Source organism: Drosophila navojoa, chromosome 5 (assembly GCF_054131105.1).
Source record: "Drosophila navojoa isolate 15081-1374.11 chromosome 5, UAZ_NAV_1.0, whole genome shotgun sequence".
Lineage (NCBI taxonomy): Eukaryota > Metazoa > Arthropoda > Insecta > Diptera > Drosophilidae > Drosophila > Drosophila navojoa.
The window spans coordinates 3058586-3075588 of record NC_142893.1 but is presented as its reverse complement, the minus strand read 5'-3'; the positions used below and the strand labels follow the sequence as shown (position 1 = coordinate 3075588).

General features: G+C 43.9%; 1 protein-coding gene across 2 annotated transcripts in view; it reads right to left on the bottom strand.

The window, feature by feature from the left end:
* Window positions 1-3204: 3204 nt before the first annotated feature.
* LOC108652671 (uncharacterized) overlaps window positions 3205-17003 on the bottom strand; it is a 49614-nt gene continuing 35815 nt past the window's right edge. For both annotated transcript variants that reach the window (XM_089262414.1, XM_089262415.1), the window contains 2 exons: window positions 13856-14364; window positions 3205-10183 (listed from right to left, as the gene is read on the bottom strand). In XM_089262414.1, the coding sequence (XP_089118540.1) occupies window positions 3286-10183; window positions 13856-14166 (7209 nt within the window). In that variant the 5' untranslated portion in view covers window positions 14167-14364 and the 3' untranslated portion in view covers window positions 3205-3285. The remainder of the gene's footprint in view (window positions 10184-13855; window positions 14365-17003) is intronic.

Genomic DNA, 17003 nt, shown 5'->3' with positions numbered 1-17003 from the left:
CTCTTGCTCCTTCTAGCTCTATTTCTTTTCCTCGCTCCCTCTCTCTCTCTCCCGTCTCTCTCTCTCTCTTTATCTCACTATCAGCATCAAAATGTATGACTCAGACTAAAAGTCCTCTCATTAACCTGTTAACCTCTTCGGTCAGAAGTAAGCTATACCTCTTTGCCTCTTTTACAGGGTATTCTTATGAATAGCTCCCCAGTTTCATTGACTACACTTACTTTAATATATTTATTCTATTTATTTACTCACTCATTGAGTCCACTTTGATAAACTCCGCATTTCGCTCACTGTGCTACCCTCTTGCCCTGCTTACAGGGTATCATTATGCAAAAGTGCCAAGCATGTGTGCAGATTTCAAAATCCAGCTCTATTTCTGTTGCTCTTGCTCGTGCTTCCCAAGGCAGAGCCTCAATTGCTGCGCATCGACATCACTGTGGCTCTATGTGTGTGAGTACACACACACACACGCACAGCCAGTTTGCGGCAGTCCGCAGTCGTTAGTTGTGAGTCGATTTGCTTTTTTTTCTAGTGCACGCTGTTTTTTTTTATTTCTTTTTTTTTTGCATTCAAGTTGGCTACAGTTGGCTGCCTGGCAATTGTTTTGGCCTAAAAGTATGCTACTTGTTTGTGATTTCACAAAAGCACATGACCACCCACACACTGGCACAAACACACACACACCAACACACACACACACATGTTGGCTGCAAAAACCGCATAAAGCTCAAAAAACAGCAACGACTACGACAACGACATGCAAGTGAACAGCCGTCCGCAGTTGTCGACGTTGGAAGATGCCAACGCAACCGCAATACAACAGCAACAACAGCAACAACAGCAGCAACAACAACATTATTAACAACAACAGCAAGCGAGTCGTGTATCCAAAAGTTTGACAAAGTTGCAGGCAGTCAGTTTATGCCCACACACGCCCACTAACAAACGCCCATAAACACACACACATATACACTCACACTCGCTCTCTCTCCCTCACACACACACACTAAGCCATATAGATTTCATTATAAGCATCGTTTGTACACATATATATATTCTTGTTAAATATTAATTAAAATATCTGCATTTGTTGTTTTTACAGCATATCTGTTTTTGCATAGCTGTAAATTGTGTGCGTAGTAGCACTTGTACTCTATTCGGCGTAAAAAAGCCAAACATAGAACATTGTTGGATATAGTTATTGCCATGGGTATTTCTTATAGCATTTTACCTAATGGGAAATAGACAGGAAATGGAGCACAAACTAGGGAGATATGCGCTTTAGTGGTATTTTAAATGAACGAGCTTTGATAGAAAATATTTGTAAAATGCTACATTGCACAACACTGCTAGTTTTAAGAATTGAATACTTACTTTGCTTAAAGAAAATTCTACAGAAGTCATGTATACTAGGCACTAACCATACACTAGCAATTTCCTGTATGCATAGCTTGATTAAGTCACGTCAACCTTGCATTCTGTATTATGTATAATATTGTACAACACTGGTAATTATACTCTGAATTAATAATGGGTTAGCAGGGTATATTAATTTTTTTTTTACACTAAGCTAAATACCAAATACTTACTTGGTTTTGCATAAATCCAGCTTGAGAAGGCTCAGATAAAGGTAATGCTACAGTCCTACCTCTTTTGCCAAGCACTTAAATATAATATATTTGTTGCTCAACTCTGGTAATTAGTTTCTGAAAGCATTCTTGTTCTTACGAATGCATTTGAATGATATTTTGCTCTCACTATATATATTATATTGTATAGTATATTGAAATATTGATCTTCCATTCCTGTAGTCCCTGAAAAGACTGAAATTCTAGCTTACTATATAATACTTGTTGATTTTCAGGCGATTTCAGACCTATTAAGTATTGGAGTAGTACGATTATATCTTGGCATATTTAATTATCTGATTTACTTTCTTACATTTCTTAAATGGGTGTATGTGCTCTGTTTACAGTACTATTTTACAATTGGTATTGTTGGTATAAAATTTCCCTTAACGTTCTTATCTATGCTGTTGTCTTTTCCCTCGATCCCAAAAACTTCTATGAATATAAACAATTTGGATGGATTTAGGCTGCCTTTAGTTACACCTCTTTTCTTGTTACCATAGAAATCTTCTAACACTGGTCACTTTTTATTAAATATTTTTTAATATACACAAAGTTTTTTCATCTCTATTTTATCTACCGTAAGAACATATATGCTTCGCCTTAGTGTCTAACTAAATTTATTATGCCTTTGCTCCGGTATCTATGTGTGTGCGTGTGTGTGTATCTGTTGCTCTGTCACATGTTTTATGGGACACCATTGCACAACACTGGCAGGCAAAGAAAATTAAAATAAAAGAGAGTAGAGCAAAAACTGTGAAACAACACACACTTCCGGTCTGGGTTACAAGCTCTGGACTTAAGCCACAAGCAGCTGGACAGCTTCAACAGCTTAGAAGCTCAGCTGAGCAGATTTTTTACGGTTGTTTGCGAATCAATTTGAAATATTTGCAAATACAATTATTTTATATTTTGTATATTTTATTTATTCATTTATTTATATATATATATATATTTATTTAGTATGTTTTTTATTAAGCTTATAGAATAGCATACATAACTTTTAGTTTTGCGTATTGTTTAAGTTTATTTTACTAAAATTACATTTTGTGTTGCATTTTGTTTTGTTTTTGTTTTATTTTGTTGCCAAAATATGATTGCATTTGCATTCGCATTTTGTAGCCAAATTTGCTTAACTTTATTTTGTTGTTGTTGTTATTGTTGTTTGCGGCACGTAGAAAATGTTATAATGCAAATAAAATAAATGCAAGCCAAAGAGCACAAAAAATGAAAACAGAAATTGAAAATGATTTGCAAATATTTATATATAAAAAAATATGAATTTATATTTATATTTATATTAATTTGAATAGCAAAAGTAAATCTTTTTTCGGCATATTTTTTGCAGGTATTTTTTAAGTATTTTTCATCATTTGTTTGTTTTTTTTTTTTTTAAGTATTATTTTGCTGCACATCAATCTCGTATCGTTTGAGTTGGGGCCGGACGCGGGATTAAGGCACAGCAATTCGCATTAATCATAAAATTAACTTAATTGCGTGCAAATTGAATTTACTATAAAATTTGCTTTGACGCCTCTATTCAAGCTGGAGGAGACGGGCTTTAACAACATTTCGATTTTTGTTTTTCTTTAATTATCTGTATTTTGGCTTACTTAAGGCTGGCTGGGGTTAGGGGGAAATTGGTTATTTGATTTGTTCATGGCAGCAGACGTGGATTGAAGCGACCCATGAAGAGTATCATTCCCGTTGGATTGTGGCGCACAAAGTAGAGGAAGGGCTTATCGAAGCGCAGTCTGGGCGCATCGGGCACGCGCGCCTGACGCGGACGCAACGGTAGAGGCAGCTCCAAGTACTTGGGATCGAGTAAGTCATCGTAGAAGCCACGGCCCAATGCCGATTCCTGCACCAATGAACCAAAGTCCACGATTGCCTCCGACGAATCGTAGGCATCGTCGTCCGTTGCATCCACATCCTTGTTGCGTTTGCGTAGAGGCGGTGCTGGGTACATTTCCACATGATGATGGTCGGAGATCTTCTCCTCGCCGCAAGTGCTGAACGTATTGATCTGTATCATGTCGGAGAGGAAGATGTCGCGATTACCGTTGCCGGTCAGGCCGCGCAAGTCAGCAAAGTCCGATTTGAAGAGTCCCTTGAGGCCCATCTTCTGCAGTCCCAGCGAGGCATTGACAAACGAGCGATGCGAGAAACGTGGCAGTTGCACCTCCATGCCGGGCCGATCCATTAGCGAGGTCATCAGGCTGCTCCACGCATTATCCTGGCCAAAGGCCATCTCCACCAGATTGCGCTCCAGGCGATCCAAATTGTCCGTGGGCACCACCGAGCTCTGTTGTCCCGGCATCACATAGATGGTGCTCACCGTATCCTGAATGCGCCCGAAGGCGACAACAGTGGCATCCAGCTTGGGCTCATAGCCAGCCGTGAAGCCGGAGCGGTAGAGCACGGCGGGTATGGGCACCAGTCGGCGTTGACGCACCGTCGGATGCACCTGGAAGAACATCTCACCGTCGCGATCCGTTATCGAGGCCCTGGAGCAGTCTGTCTGGAAGAGATTGGCTGAAACTGTGGCCAACGGGCCATTTACCCAAACGCTGTTCGTGCGCAAATACTCCAAAACCTTGCCCATCGTGTGACGTTTCACCAGCAGATTCGTGCGACGCCTTACAATGTCGTTGACCACATGGAAGTTAACCTCCTCCACATGTCCGCCGTACAGCTGCTGCGTCTTCTCCTTGAAGAAGGGCAGGATTTTGCCATTCGCACGATCGCTAAAGATTTCGCGCACAAACGCCGCAGTCGCTATATCTTGCTCCATGGACTTCTCCACCGACTGGGTGATGTTACGGAAAATCAAATGCGGATTAAAGGTGACCATATCGTCGAGTTTCAGTATTTCATTCATTTCGCCCGAGGTGCTGCCGCGTGCGCCCAGGAAGACCATGGATAGCATTGAGGTCAGCGCAAATGGCGAGATGACCAGACTTCTGGCTGAGCTTATCTTTTCCGAGGTTATGGACTTCCAGTAGCTAAACGCGAGCTCATTGCACAGCCGTGCAAAGGACAAGACATCCTCATCGAGACGGGCAGTGGAGGCCTCCAGGCCCTGAGAGCTCTCCGGACTCGGCTCGAGCTTAACTGGCGGACGCGTTGCCTGCGTGGATGCAGCCATTAAATTTGTGAGCGAAGCGGGTCGATGCATGGGTCGGTGCGATGATGGCAGCAACTGTTGCTGCTGTGCCAGGCTGTTGCTGTTGGCATTGTAGGCGAGCAGTTTCGGTGGCTGTGGCTCCACTTGATTGTAGCCACCGAGCAGTGACGGCTGCACATAATACGAAACGGGCTTCAGTGTGTGCAGTCGCTTGGTGGTTGTCGTTGTGGGCGCTCGTGTGGTTGTCGTTGTGGTGGTTGTTGTCGAACTACTGCTGCTGCTGCTGCTGCTGCTGCTGGGTAACAGTATGGGCAGCTGATAATCGTTTTGATCTTCTTCGTCCTCCTCATCAGCTTGCTGATTTCCATAGCTAGCTAGAGGCAAGGTGACTTTGTAGTTTTGCTCCTGCTCGGAGTTCTGTTGCTCTTCCTGTTCCGGCTCCGTTTCCTTTTCCTTTTCCTGGGACAAGGCTACAGTCGTCTGGTAGCTCTGCTGTGGCTGTGTCTGCTCTAGCTTCTCTGTAGACTGCTCCTGCTCTGGTTTCTTTTCTCCAGACTGCTGGGGCCTCACCACACTGGCCGTCGTCTCGCCCAGCTTGACATAGGGATCCTCATCGTCCAGCTGATATTTTTGTGCACTCGTTGTATCCTCCTCGGTTAGCGTTGCTGTCAGCTCATCGGATATGTCCTCCAGTGCCTCCTCGTTCAGCTCCATGGTGGGCACAGTGCTTAGCTCTAGTTTTTCGGTGACCTGCTCCGAGCTGAGCGACATATCCGATTCAGATGAAACAACGGACATATCACCCGGTATTTCCGTGACCAGCTCAACGCTGGCCGTTGTCTGCTCCTGCTCCTGCTCGTTATCTTGATAATGCTGCTCTTCAGATGCCTGGGCCGTATACTGCGGCTGCAGCTGTGCCGCATTAGTGACGCTATCCTCAACACTTTGCTTCAGCTGCTCCTCGTCCTCCTGCTGCTGTTCGGCCAGCTCCTCTTCTGTTTTGGCATCCTCTTCGCTTTTTTCAGCTTCCTTTTCGCTTGATGTTTGTTCTTGCTCTGGTGCGTCCTGGTAAACATTTGTTGACCCAGCCACCGTTGCTGCCAGTTTCTGCACCTCCTCCTCCTCCTGCTCCTGCTCCTGCTCCTGCTCGGCTACTGGCACCTGCATTGTGGTTGCCGCCATTTGCTCAACGTTGGCTTCCGTTTGGACTTGCTGGTTGTAACCATTTGTCAACATCTCGGGCATCTGGTCTTCCTCGCTCTCGCGTTTTGGCGCATCTGGCTTCTCGTCGTCGTCCACGCTGCTGCTGCTGCTGCTGGCTGTTGTCGTCTCTTCAACTGAGTTGCTCTCCTTGCTCTCCTCCGACTGCACCTGTTCGTTGGTTGTCGCTTCGTAGCTATCAGCTGGCGCTGCTGTTGTTTCTAGCTGTTGCTGGTACTGGTACTGTGCCTGCTGCTCCTGCTCCTGCTCTTGCTTCAACTGTTCTTCCTTCAGCTGTTCTAGCTTCAGTTGCTCTTGTTTTAATCGTTCCTCCTGCAGTTGCTCCTCCCTTATTTGCTCTTCCCTCAAGCGTTGCTCCTCCTTCAAGCGTTGTTCCTCCTTCAGCCGTTGTTCCTCCTTCAAGCGCTGTTCCTCCTTCAGTTGTTCCTCCTTCAAGCGCTGTTGCTCCTTCAACCGTTGCTCCTCTTTCAACCGCTGTTCCTCTTTCAAGCGCTGTTCCTCCTTCAGTTGTTCCTCCTTCAAGCGCTGTTGCTCCTTCAACCGTTGCTCCTCCTTTAAACGCTGTTCCTCCTTCAACCGCTGTTCCTCCTTCAGTTGTTCCTCCTTCAGCCGTTGTTCCTCTTTCAAACGCTGTTCCTCCTTCAACCGTTGCTGCTCCCTCAATCGCTGTTCCTCCTTCAACATTTCTTGCTTCTGCTGCTCCTCCAGCTTTGTCGCCTGCTCAATGACTTCCTGTTTGTCAGCAGCTTGGCTTGGCTTCAGCTGCTCCAGTCGCTCCAGCTCAAATATTTGCTGCTCATCATCTTCGTCCTGCTGCTGTTGTGCATAAATTTGCGACAAGGACAACACCGGCACCCTGTATGTGCTGCTCTCCAGCTGCTCCGGTTCAGGTGCGGGCGTATTGATGTAATCAGCTTCCTGTTTGATGAGCTCCTCCTGCTTTTCCTCCTCGTTTTTGCTTGGCATTATGGTTGTGATTTCCTGCATCTGCTCTTTCGTTGCGCTTGTTATCTTTTGCTCCACCACTGGATTCGGTTTTGGTTTTGGTCTCGCCTCCAGCTTAGGCGGCAAGAGGAAAGACGTGTTCAGCTGTGCAAAGTTGGTCAGACGATGCGAATTATCATCGTCAAGAGCATCATCATCATTGGCTGGCTTGTAGCTCTCAGGCTGAGTGATCTGCTGTATGACATCGGACATGAGGAACTGCAGCTCATCCTTGGTCTCATTCGAGTTCATGTAGACATCGGCGACAAGCGTATTGCTGCCATCCACCAGGGTGGACGCCACTGTGGCCGCTTGGGTCTGGAAATTGGACATCAGAATCTGATCGGTGGGCTGCAGCACCTGCAGATTCAGCTGATCCACCAGATTGGCTATCATGGGCGTCACCTCGGTGCTGTCCTCATCCACGGCATTGGTGGTGCTGGTGACGCGCTCAGTGACGGGCAGACGTGGTGCTGCCTCAGTGGTTGCCTCATCATCGAGCTGTTCATAGTAGCCGTTCGTTGTGGGTTGCTCCGTCAGTTCCGTGACCACAGCCTCGGGCACATCGGCATAGAGTGGCTCGAACTTAACCACATGATTGACTTCTTCAATGGGTCGAATTGTGGTTGCCTCTGCCTCGAGCTCGTCATCCGCTGCCATGGGCGTGGTCTGCAGGAACTGTGTGTAGCTGGGCAACTCGGTGGTCTCGGGCTCCTGCTGCTCGGCGTCCGACTGCACTGTGGTCAGTGGCTGCACCTGTGGTGCGGCCTGATTGGTGGTGAAGTACTGTGGTCTAGCGGTTATCAGCACAATCGGCGTTTGTTCACCCTCCATGCTGCTCAGTGTTGTTTGCTTAGTGCCGGTGGTTTCGGTGGAGTCGTTTAGGTCCTCAGTGGTGCTGGTGTCCTCCTCATCCAACATGGTGGCCAAGGTGCTGCCGCCATAGTTGGCTGCCAGTGGATTGGGCGATGGTATTATCGGCTTAGCTGTGGTGGTTGTTGTCGTGGTGGTTGTTGTTTTTGGCTGGCTGGTGATGCTGGTTGTCGTTGTTGTCGTTGTGGTGCTTGTGACGGGTATTTTCTTTTTGTTGGCCAAAGTTTCCATTTGCTCCTTGCTATCGGCGCTATCGTATTTAACCGGTGGTGCATTGGCATCCTTTTTATCGCCCTCTAGCAGATCCTGGGTCAAGCTCTGCACGATTTGGTCCATGGATAGTATCTGATCCGGCGACAATTGTGGTGCGGGCGACGGTGTGGCACTCTGCTGCAGCTGCTGTTGCAGCAGGGCGAGCGAGGGCAATGGCAGAGGCGTCTTCTTTAGCTGCGTCTTATCCTCCTCCAGGGCAACGAATGTGGGCAAGTTTTCGGTGGCTTCGGCATCGTAGCTGGGCACGGGATAGACAGGCGCATGGGTGGTGCTGGTAGTGGGCGCTGCTGTTGTTGTTGTTGTTGCTATTTTGCCGTAGCTTTCCAAATAATCAGCGGCTGGCGCATTATGGATGGGCTTGACGTGGATTTCCTGATGATGCTCCATAACTGGTGGTTTAGGGGTGGTAGTGGTAGTAGTGGTGCTGGTGGTTGTGGTCGTGGTAGTTGTGGTGCTCGCATGTGCGGGCTTGCCATGTATCTTTTGATGATGTAAAGCGGGTCGCCTGGTGGTGCTTGGGGGTGCTGCCGTTGTGGTGGTGCTGGTGGTTGTAGCCGCTGTGGTTGCCACTGCAATTGTGCTTGCGGTATCTATAGTATCCCGATGCGTTGTGCTCACCGATGATTCGGTCATTAATTCTGGATCAGTAGCGCCGGATGATGGCGTTGGTGGCGTCTCTGTGGTGGGGCTGCTGGGCTTGGGTTTCTTGTGTGGACGATGTGGACGCGCTGGCTTGTGTGTGCTGACCGCTTGGTAATGTGGTGCTGATGTGGCGGTTACCTGTTCAGCGGCTGGGTGATGTGGTTTGGGCTTGGTGGTTGGCTTACGCTTGGGCTTGTTCGGCTTAGCGCCGCTGCCGGTGGTGCTGGAATGTCCGGGTGTGCGGGTGGGCTTGCGCTTCTTCTTCTTTTGTGTGGTGGACACTGGTGGTTGAGTGGTTGTTGTTGCTGCTGCCGCTGCTGGCTTTTCAGGATCTGTTGCACCAGTGGTACCGGTGGGTGCTGAAGTGGGTGCGGCGGTGGTGGGTGCGGCGGTGGTGGGTGCGGCGGTGGTGGGCGCTGGTGTAGTTGTCTTCTTCTTTATCTTTTGCTTGCCACCAGTGGAGTGAGTGGTGCTGCTAGTGCTGCCATGTCCACCATTGGGTTTCTTCACACGATGTGGTTGAGTGGGTTTGCGATGCACATTGCCTGGCTTCTTGGCCACCTGCTGAACCTTTTCCGTGGTGCTGTTCGGGCTGCCTGACGAGGTGGGCGTGTGCACAATCTCCTGATTGTTGTAGAAAACCCGCCGTGTGGTTGTCTCCGGCTTGCGAGTGGTGCTGGGCAACTTCTGGTAGATGGGCTGCATGTGGGCGATATCAAAGTCGGGCATATTGGCAGCCGCCTGCTGGTACTGTTGCATGCCCGTGTAAACCGACTCGAGTGGATCCAAGTCCTCCTGCACCACCTGCGGTGTCATCTCTGTGGTGGTGGTGCTGGGCTTGCGTCTGGTGCCAGGCTTACGCTTCGATGGCTTTGGCTTCTTGGTCACACGCTTTGTGGTGCTTGTGGTGCGTGTTGAGGTCTCCACCAGCTCCGATTCGGGCGTCATAACGATTTGCTGTGGCTTCTGCTGCGGGAAGATGTCACCACCCGTATTGCCAAAGATGGCGGGCAAAATGAGCGACCACGATGAGGAGACATCGGGTGTATCCAGCACGGGCAACACCTCCACCGAGCCGTTCTTCGACGAGCTGCTTTCCACCTGCTTGTTGAGCACATGCTGCACCTTATCCACAATGTCCTGCATCTTCTTCTCCGGCTCGCTGCCCTGCTGCGGTGCCGCATGAATTATCGACGGGCCTTCGCCATCGCCATTCGCCACAATGCTCTGGATTTCCTGCATGGTCATCAGACGTTTTACCAGCTCGCCGTGCTCGTCGAACGTGTAGAACTCATAGCGATCGGGATTCAGCAGATCAATGGGGCTGGCCACCTGCAGCGATGGCTGCGGCTTGGGCACCTTCTGGCCCAAGGCATCCGTAAATTGCGGCTCATTGCCATCGAGTATAACGGCCACCGCGGGCACCGCGGCATCGCTGTGAATTAGAAAGCAAATGAAATTCATGTAGATATGCTACAGCTGACAGAGATTGATGGCAAATGGGATGCGATTAAGTTGAGCAAATTATTTTACAGCCACGTCATGGTGCATATTTTGCGGCGCATTCGTTGGCATTTTAATGGAAATTGAATGCACTCGCAATCGCAGCGTGTGCAGGAAGAAGAAGCAGAGGAAGAAGAAGAGAAAAGTCACATAGTCACGCTCGAAGGCCATGCAATGCCCCCCATCCCCTCCCCTCCCGCGCATGCATTTGCATTTGCCGTTGCCTTTGGCCTAGCTGGCAGTTAGTTAACATAGCGACACGCATTATACATATATATGTGTGAGTGTGTTTGTGTGTGTGTGTGTGTGTGTGTGTGTGTGTGTGCATAGTTAGGGATTTCTACATGGCACATCATTAACATTTAAGCACGTGAATCGCGCGTGCAGCAGCTGCTGCTGTCTAACTGCATATCATACAACTGTCTTGCCTGATTTAGCCATGTGTGTGGGTGTGTGTGCGTTTTGGCCATGCTTATGCAGCAGGCAGCTGAAAAATCAGAGTTTCATAATTTCGCACAATCTTTTTACTGCTGGCATTTTAAAGCAAATAATTGAATATTTATCTTATTTATTTTATGATTGCTCCGACATTTTAATTGAAAGCGAACATTTTATGCAATATTCTATTATAAATTTCAAATTAATTGCCTTGACGGGCTGACTGACTTGATTGACGCATAGCCATTAGAGTGGGCGTGGCACTTTTAGGGGTGCTCCAGGGTTATATGTGGAAAAGTGTGGAAAACATTCGTTTGAAAATTTTGTTAGCCATTCAATGATGAAATATATAAATGATGAAATATAATAAGAAAAAAATATGAGAGTTTGATCCATTTTTTGCAAGGTCCTTGAAATTAAGCATTCATTAAATATTAAATAAGCAGCGATATATAAAAGGTTTATTAATCAAGTAAATTTATATATATAAATTCTAGTCTTTCAATTAAAAATATTTTTTATATAAAATATAAAATTAATTATATAAAAATATTTTGTATAAATATATATATATATATTTTTTTAAATAGTGCTATATATATATATATATATATATATCTTTTTTTTTTAATTCTTGTTTTATAAATACATTAATTGAATTTCAAACATTTCATTTATATATATATATTTTTTAAAGAATTAATTGAAGTATTTTTCTTTATATATTCCTATCTAATGCAATTCATTGTCAGTAATCGCTGATGTATTCAATAGAATATTCCATTCCTTTTATAATCTAATGCAAAGAGAGCATCTGCCAGTCATCAGCTTGTTTATAATAATTTCTTTGTGCATGCATTGCAATGCCATTTGCATTGTGTCGGATATATATCAATTTTGAAAAAAATATACTGTTTTTGGCATGTTACATAATTAATTTATTTGTTTATGGCAGTCTGATTAAAATAAGCTAGCATTAAAATTGACTTTTTATGTGCTTCATAAAATGGAGAGAAAAAAGTAAACCAAAAATAATTTCAAGTAATTAATGCAAATTTAGCAAATGAAAATTAAGTCTGATAAATATATATAGAAAAAAATTAATACATAATATATTTATGGAAAATATATATATAATATATAATATATGTATAATAAACAAATGTGATAGATGCCGGATAATATAAATATACATATAAATGTATTATGTATATGCAGAAAAACAATAAATAAATGTAAAAAATATGCATAAATATTTATATATATTTTAATACAAAAAAAAAAAAAATAAAAAAATAAAAAGACAAAGGAAGCTAAAATAGTATTAATTCAATTAACTATATTTCATACATAATTTTATAAAAAGTATATATAGATTTTTTAATAAACTAAATAATTTAAGAGTTTGCAAAAAAAGAAACCAAATGATTTAAGCATAACAAGCTACATTTTTATGTATAAACCTACATACATATATATGTTTATACGCATATACAACTACACTTTGCAGCATCAAGGTTTTGCCACATAAAAACGCAAACGTCTCTTAATGATCATTGCTATTAACATTAACATAAGCATTAACATTATGAGTCGCTCGCAGCGACAGCTGTGCGTTAACATTATCAAGCGCTAAGCGGCAACTGTTTAGCATATGCCACAAGCGAGACCGTGAATTTGTTAATACACCAACGGGACGGAGACAAAGGCAAGGAAAAATATTCATTTTCATAAGGGGTCGAAGGGGTTGACTATCCGCTGGAGCCACTGAGAAAAGGAAACCCCAATGAAAAGTGCTTGAGAGAAGCCAAACTGATTAGCATTGATTTGAACTTAATGAGCACTCAATTTGTGCCTAGCTTGTTGTTGGTTTTCCTTTTGCAATTTCCATTTTCCTTTAACAATTTTCTCTTTGGTTTTTTTTTTTTGGTTGGCTGTTACTTTGTTATTTTTAAATGCTGCGCCTTTAGGTATGCGGCGGTTGGGGCCCCTCAAGTGGCGCCTGTTGAGCAAATTAATTAAAATACTAAGGCATTTGGCTAGCTGACCACGCCCAGCTCCCCCCGGACGCCAACACGCATCCATACCACCTAGCATCGCGCAACAACAAAAGGCAAATTCTATTTCAATTAGTGGCAAAAATTGCAAAAACGCTGCGCAAACAAAAGACTTTTGCCTAACAACCAGCGACAACAGCAACAACAACAGCAGCAACAACAACAAACGCAAACAAAGGCCAATCCGAGAATCTGGAGTGGTGCACGGGCGGTGCTCGGCCTCTACTGTAAAAAAGAAAACCAACAGCAACAGCAGCGAATGCGCTCTAGTCGGGCGTACCTGACTGAAAAATAGCCTAAGCAAAATACCTCGAGCTACATGCGGACAAACATTCACTACCAATCAAGGTTTTTATCGAACTTTCTGCCTTAGGTAAAGTGAGATCATGTTATGTGATGAGAGCTAGAACAGCAAGAGATTCAGCGCGTAAGTTGTGCAGGATGAGAATGCAGGAAGGTATCGATCAGAGTGAATTGTGAAGGCAAAATATGGAAGAAGTTATCGATCAGAGTATGAAACGGTAGTGCTTAAATATTATTATTGACTAGGTTTAGCTGTTACATTCTTATCATGATATATCTACGTATAACTGTTCTATGCCTCTAACATACGAGCAATATATAATTCAAATGATATCGGAACTTATCGATATTTAAGGTTAATACAAAAGTTACTGAACTGAGTTCAGAATTTAACTAGATCTACATTCTTGATCTAATGAACTATAAGACTAGGTATACTCAAGTTCGTATCCAGTGTATATTCAATAAGGTTGATATCGATACTTATCGATCAGATAAAAATGACATAGTAGTTGAACTCCATAAAGCCACGGCAAAACTTGAGGATTTTTTATAGAGTAAAAAGGAGAAACCATTGCAATGCATTGTTAATCTATTTCCATAGCTATGCCTTAGGCCTTAGACGCCTCCTTCTCCTACCCGTTCATGCTTTCACACGTAATCAATATGCCCGAACTCGTTCATTTGCAATGGCTTTAGGGTATTAAAAACGCGCTCAGACTCTGTGCATGTCTGTGTGTGCATGTGTGTGTGTGTGTGTGCGTGTGCGTGTGCGTGTGGGTTTGTTTGTGTGTGTGTGCACTCACCTGGAACCGATGACTTTCTTTGAAGCCACCTCCGCTGTGGTCGAGCTCGCCGTGCTGACGGTTCGCGTCTCCTGCTTTGGCATAGACGCCTCGTATACAATGGCCGGCTGCATGGCTGGAGCATCATTCCTGTGGCTGGACGTGCTCGATGTGGTCAGATAAGTGTAGATTGGCTGCTGTTGTGTGTTGGCATTGTTGTTGTTGTTGTTGTCGTTGTTGTTTTTCTTGTTGTTGTTGCTGTCGTTGTTATAGGCAGCAGCCAGAGCTGCGCCTAATGCCAGGCATAACAGCCCGAGCAGCTGTAAACGCATCGTATTCAATTCCTAGTTATAGCTCTAGGTACAGCTATCAGATGTCACTCTCTCTCTCTCTCTCTCTCGAATTTTCTCTCTCTCTCTCTTCCTCTATCTCCCTCTCTTTCGCTTCGTTTGTGTTGCTTTTGCTGTTGGGCTCTTTAAGGCTTTTAATTTTTTGTGCGATTTTTTCTGTCTGTCTGTCGACAAATTCAGCTGAAAATAGAAAAGCGTAGACAAATTAATGCAAAGTTAATGAAAATTCAAGCGAAAAGCAAAATGTATTCATTTAAATGTATATGTATAACTGTATCTATGTTGGAAATTTACATAAAGTAGAGGCGGGTGCGGTAGGGCTGGTGGTGCGGTGCTGTTGGCTGGCTTTTAGGCTGTCATAATCAGGTAGCACAGCCAATTGGCCAGGCGGAAGGCCCAGAGCTCAAAGCCCAAAGCCGCAGCACGCTAATGCGCCTGTAATTATGCTAATAATAACGAGCAACCACATGAGTATGTGTGTGTTAGTGTGTGTGTGTGTGTTAGGGTGCGCGTGTGTTGCACAGCTTAAAATGCCTTTAGAGGCAGCTGCAGCAACGTCTTTGCAGCTAAGCACGCTTTCAGCTACTACCTCAACTTCCAACACTCAACTCCGCCATCTCTCTCACCCTCTCCCCCCTCTCTCTCTCTCTGTCTCTCCCGCTGTTCCATCTCAACTAAAGTGCATGGCAATTTAGTCATAAGATGCTGGCACATATGCATATGCAACTTGATGCAGCAGCTGTTGCACCTGAGCTGCTGTTGCCACCCTTTAAGCTGCTCTTTAATCAGCCAAACATATTAGACGGACAAACTGACAGACAGGCAGACAGACAGTTAGATAGATAGACAGGCTGGCATTGTGGCTGGCTTGTTATTTTATTATATGTGAGATTCTGGTAGCTTTTGTGTATTTAGCTTAGTTCAACTGTCAGAGCATATCATTAGCACAAATCTCCCAACTGACAGCAAAGTTTTTCACATGCCAAAACATAAATACTTTGTTGGCAAAAAGTATTTGTTGATGCCCTCTAGGCAAAGAAGAAAGCGGGGATATTCAATGTAAATAAACAAAAAGGATTTGCATTGCATGTTTAGCCATTGCAATAAGAATTTGATTATGTATAATTCCTATTTTTAGTTGAAAATGCCGAAAATTCATTTTGCCGATAACATTCGATACATATCGTTCACCAAATGAGCTGAACTACATAGTTTTCGCGCTTTAGTATCAACTGGGGCTTTTTAGTTCTTAATTTCAGTTAAATAGATAAATCCTGTTATCGATAATATATCGTTAATGTAAATGTACTAACAGATTTTCAGGCTTATGCTAGAAAATGAGTTTTTGTAGTTCTTAGATGCAGTTAAAGAGAAATTTGGGATGATAAATTATGTTATCGATAATATATCGTTCATTTATTTGAAGCTGCTTACATGTTCAGCATATATTTTCATTTTCAATGAAAAATATTCATATTTTGGAGTATCAAAAACATAGTTTTGTTTAAAAAAAACTTGTGCATAAGTTAGAAATGTTATCGATTACCTCCAAGAGATATTTTAAACTAAAGACAATAATTTCTGTTGGTATGCCAGCTATAAACACAACAACTCTAATTCAATTTCAAACAAACAAATATTATCGATAAGCATACGCATATCAATAACTTATCGATAAGAATATAACTATAGAAAATTTACTAGACTTGCTTTAATAATCTTTATTGAAGACTTAAAAGTCATATATGAGTTCTTCTTCTGCCCTCTAATAATCGACAACACAACCTGGCCAACCCCTAGTGTCAGACAACCCTTTTTTGGGCTACAGGCGCAACGGCTAGTCGTGTTTGTGCAAATGTTGTTTTTGCTCGAGCGAAAGTTTTTGGGGCTTTGTTTTTAGAGTTTTTGCCGCTAAGCTTTAGCATGTGTGGTGATAACAAAATGAATTGTCAATGGCGCGACAGGCGCAAAACAACAATATGTTAATAAGCGCCAAAATGCTACGACAACAACAACAACAACAACAGCAACAGCGACAATAACAACAGCAACAGCACCAACAATGGCAATAATATGGCTAAAGAACGCGCTGACAACTTAAAGCCTTCGCTGTCAAAATGTTAACTGAAAGCCAGGACAAACACATGTGCGTGAATGTCAATGTGTGTGCGAGTGTGTGTGCGAGTGTGTGTGTGTAATGAAACCGAAAACTTTTGCTAAAGCACGTACGCTCATATATGTATTTATATATGTATAAACATATATATATATATGGCATGCCATAAGCAGCCAAACAATTTCGGTTCAATGCGAAAAAAATCGCGCATAAATATCGAGCAAGGCTATAAAAATATGTTGCTCAGTCTCTCTATCGCTCTCTCTCTCTCTCTCTCTGTGTGTGTGTGTGTTCTCTGGCTAAACTGTGAGCAAATTAACATAAATTGTGCATAAAATATTGGAACATAGCATTTAAGTATTGTTGGACGAACGATTCAACACTTTGGGCAGCTGGTCGATGCGGCCGCTTTTACTTAAGGCACTCGCTGACACAGTGAGAGGCTGGAGTGGTGGGTGGAGAGGTCATGTCTATTGTGAGCGAGGCTCGACCATCGCCTGACAATTGATTTGTAACGGTAAATTACGTGAAATGTCAGCAAACGGCTGGTTAACAGCTCGCAGCGAGAGACTTTGGAAGGCGAAGCTGACATTGAAAATGTAAATGAAATGCAAAAGCCGAAAAATAGCCAAGAGTAGAGAGAGTGAGAGAGAGAGAGGGAGAGTGGGAGAGCGGGTGTGGTAGTTGAGCTATCTGGGCAGCA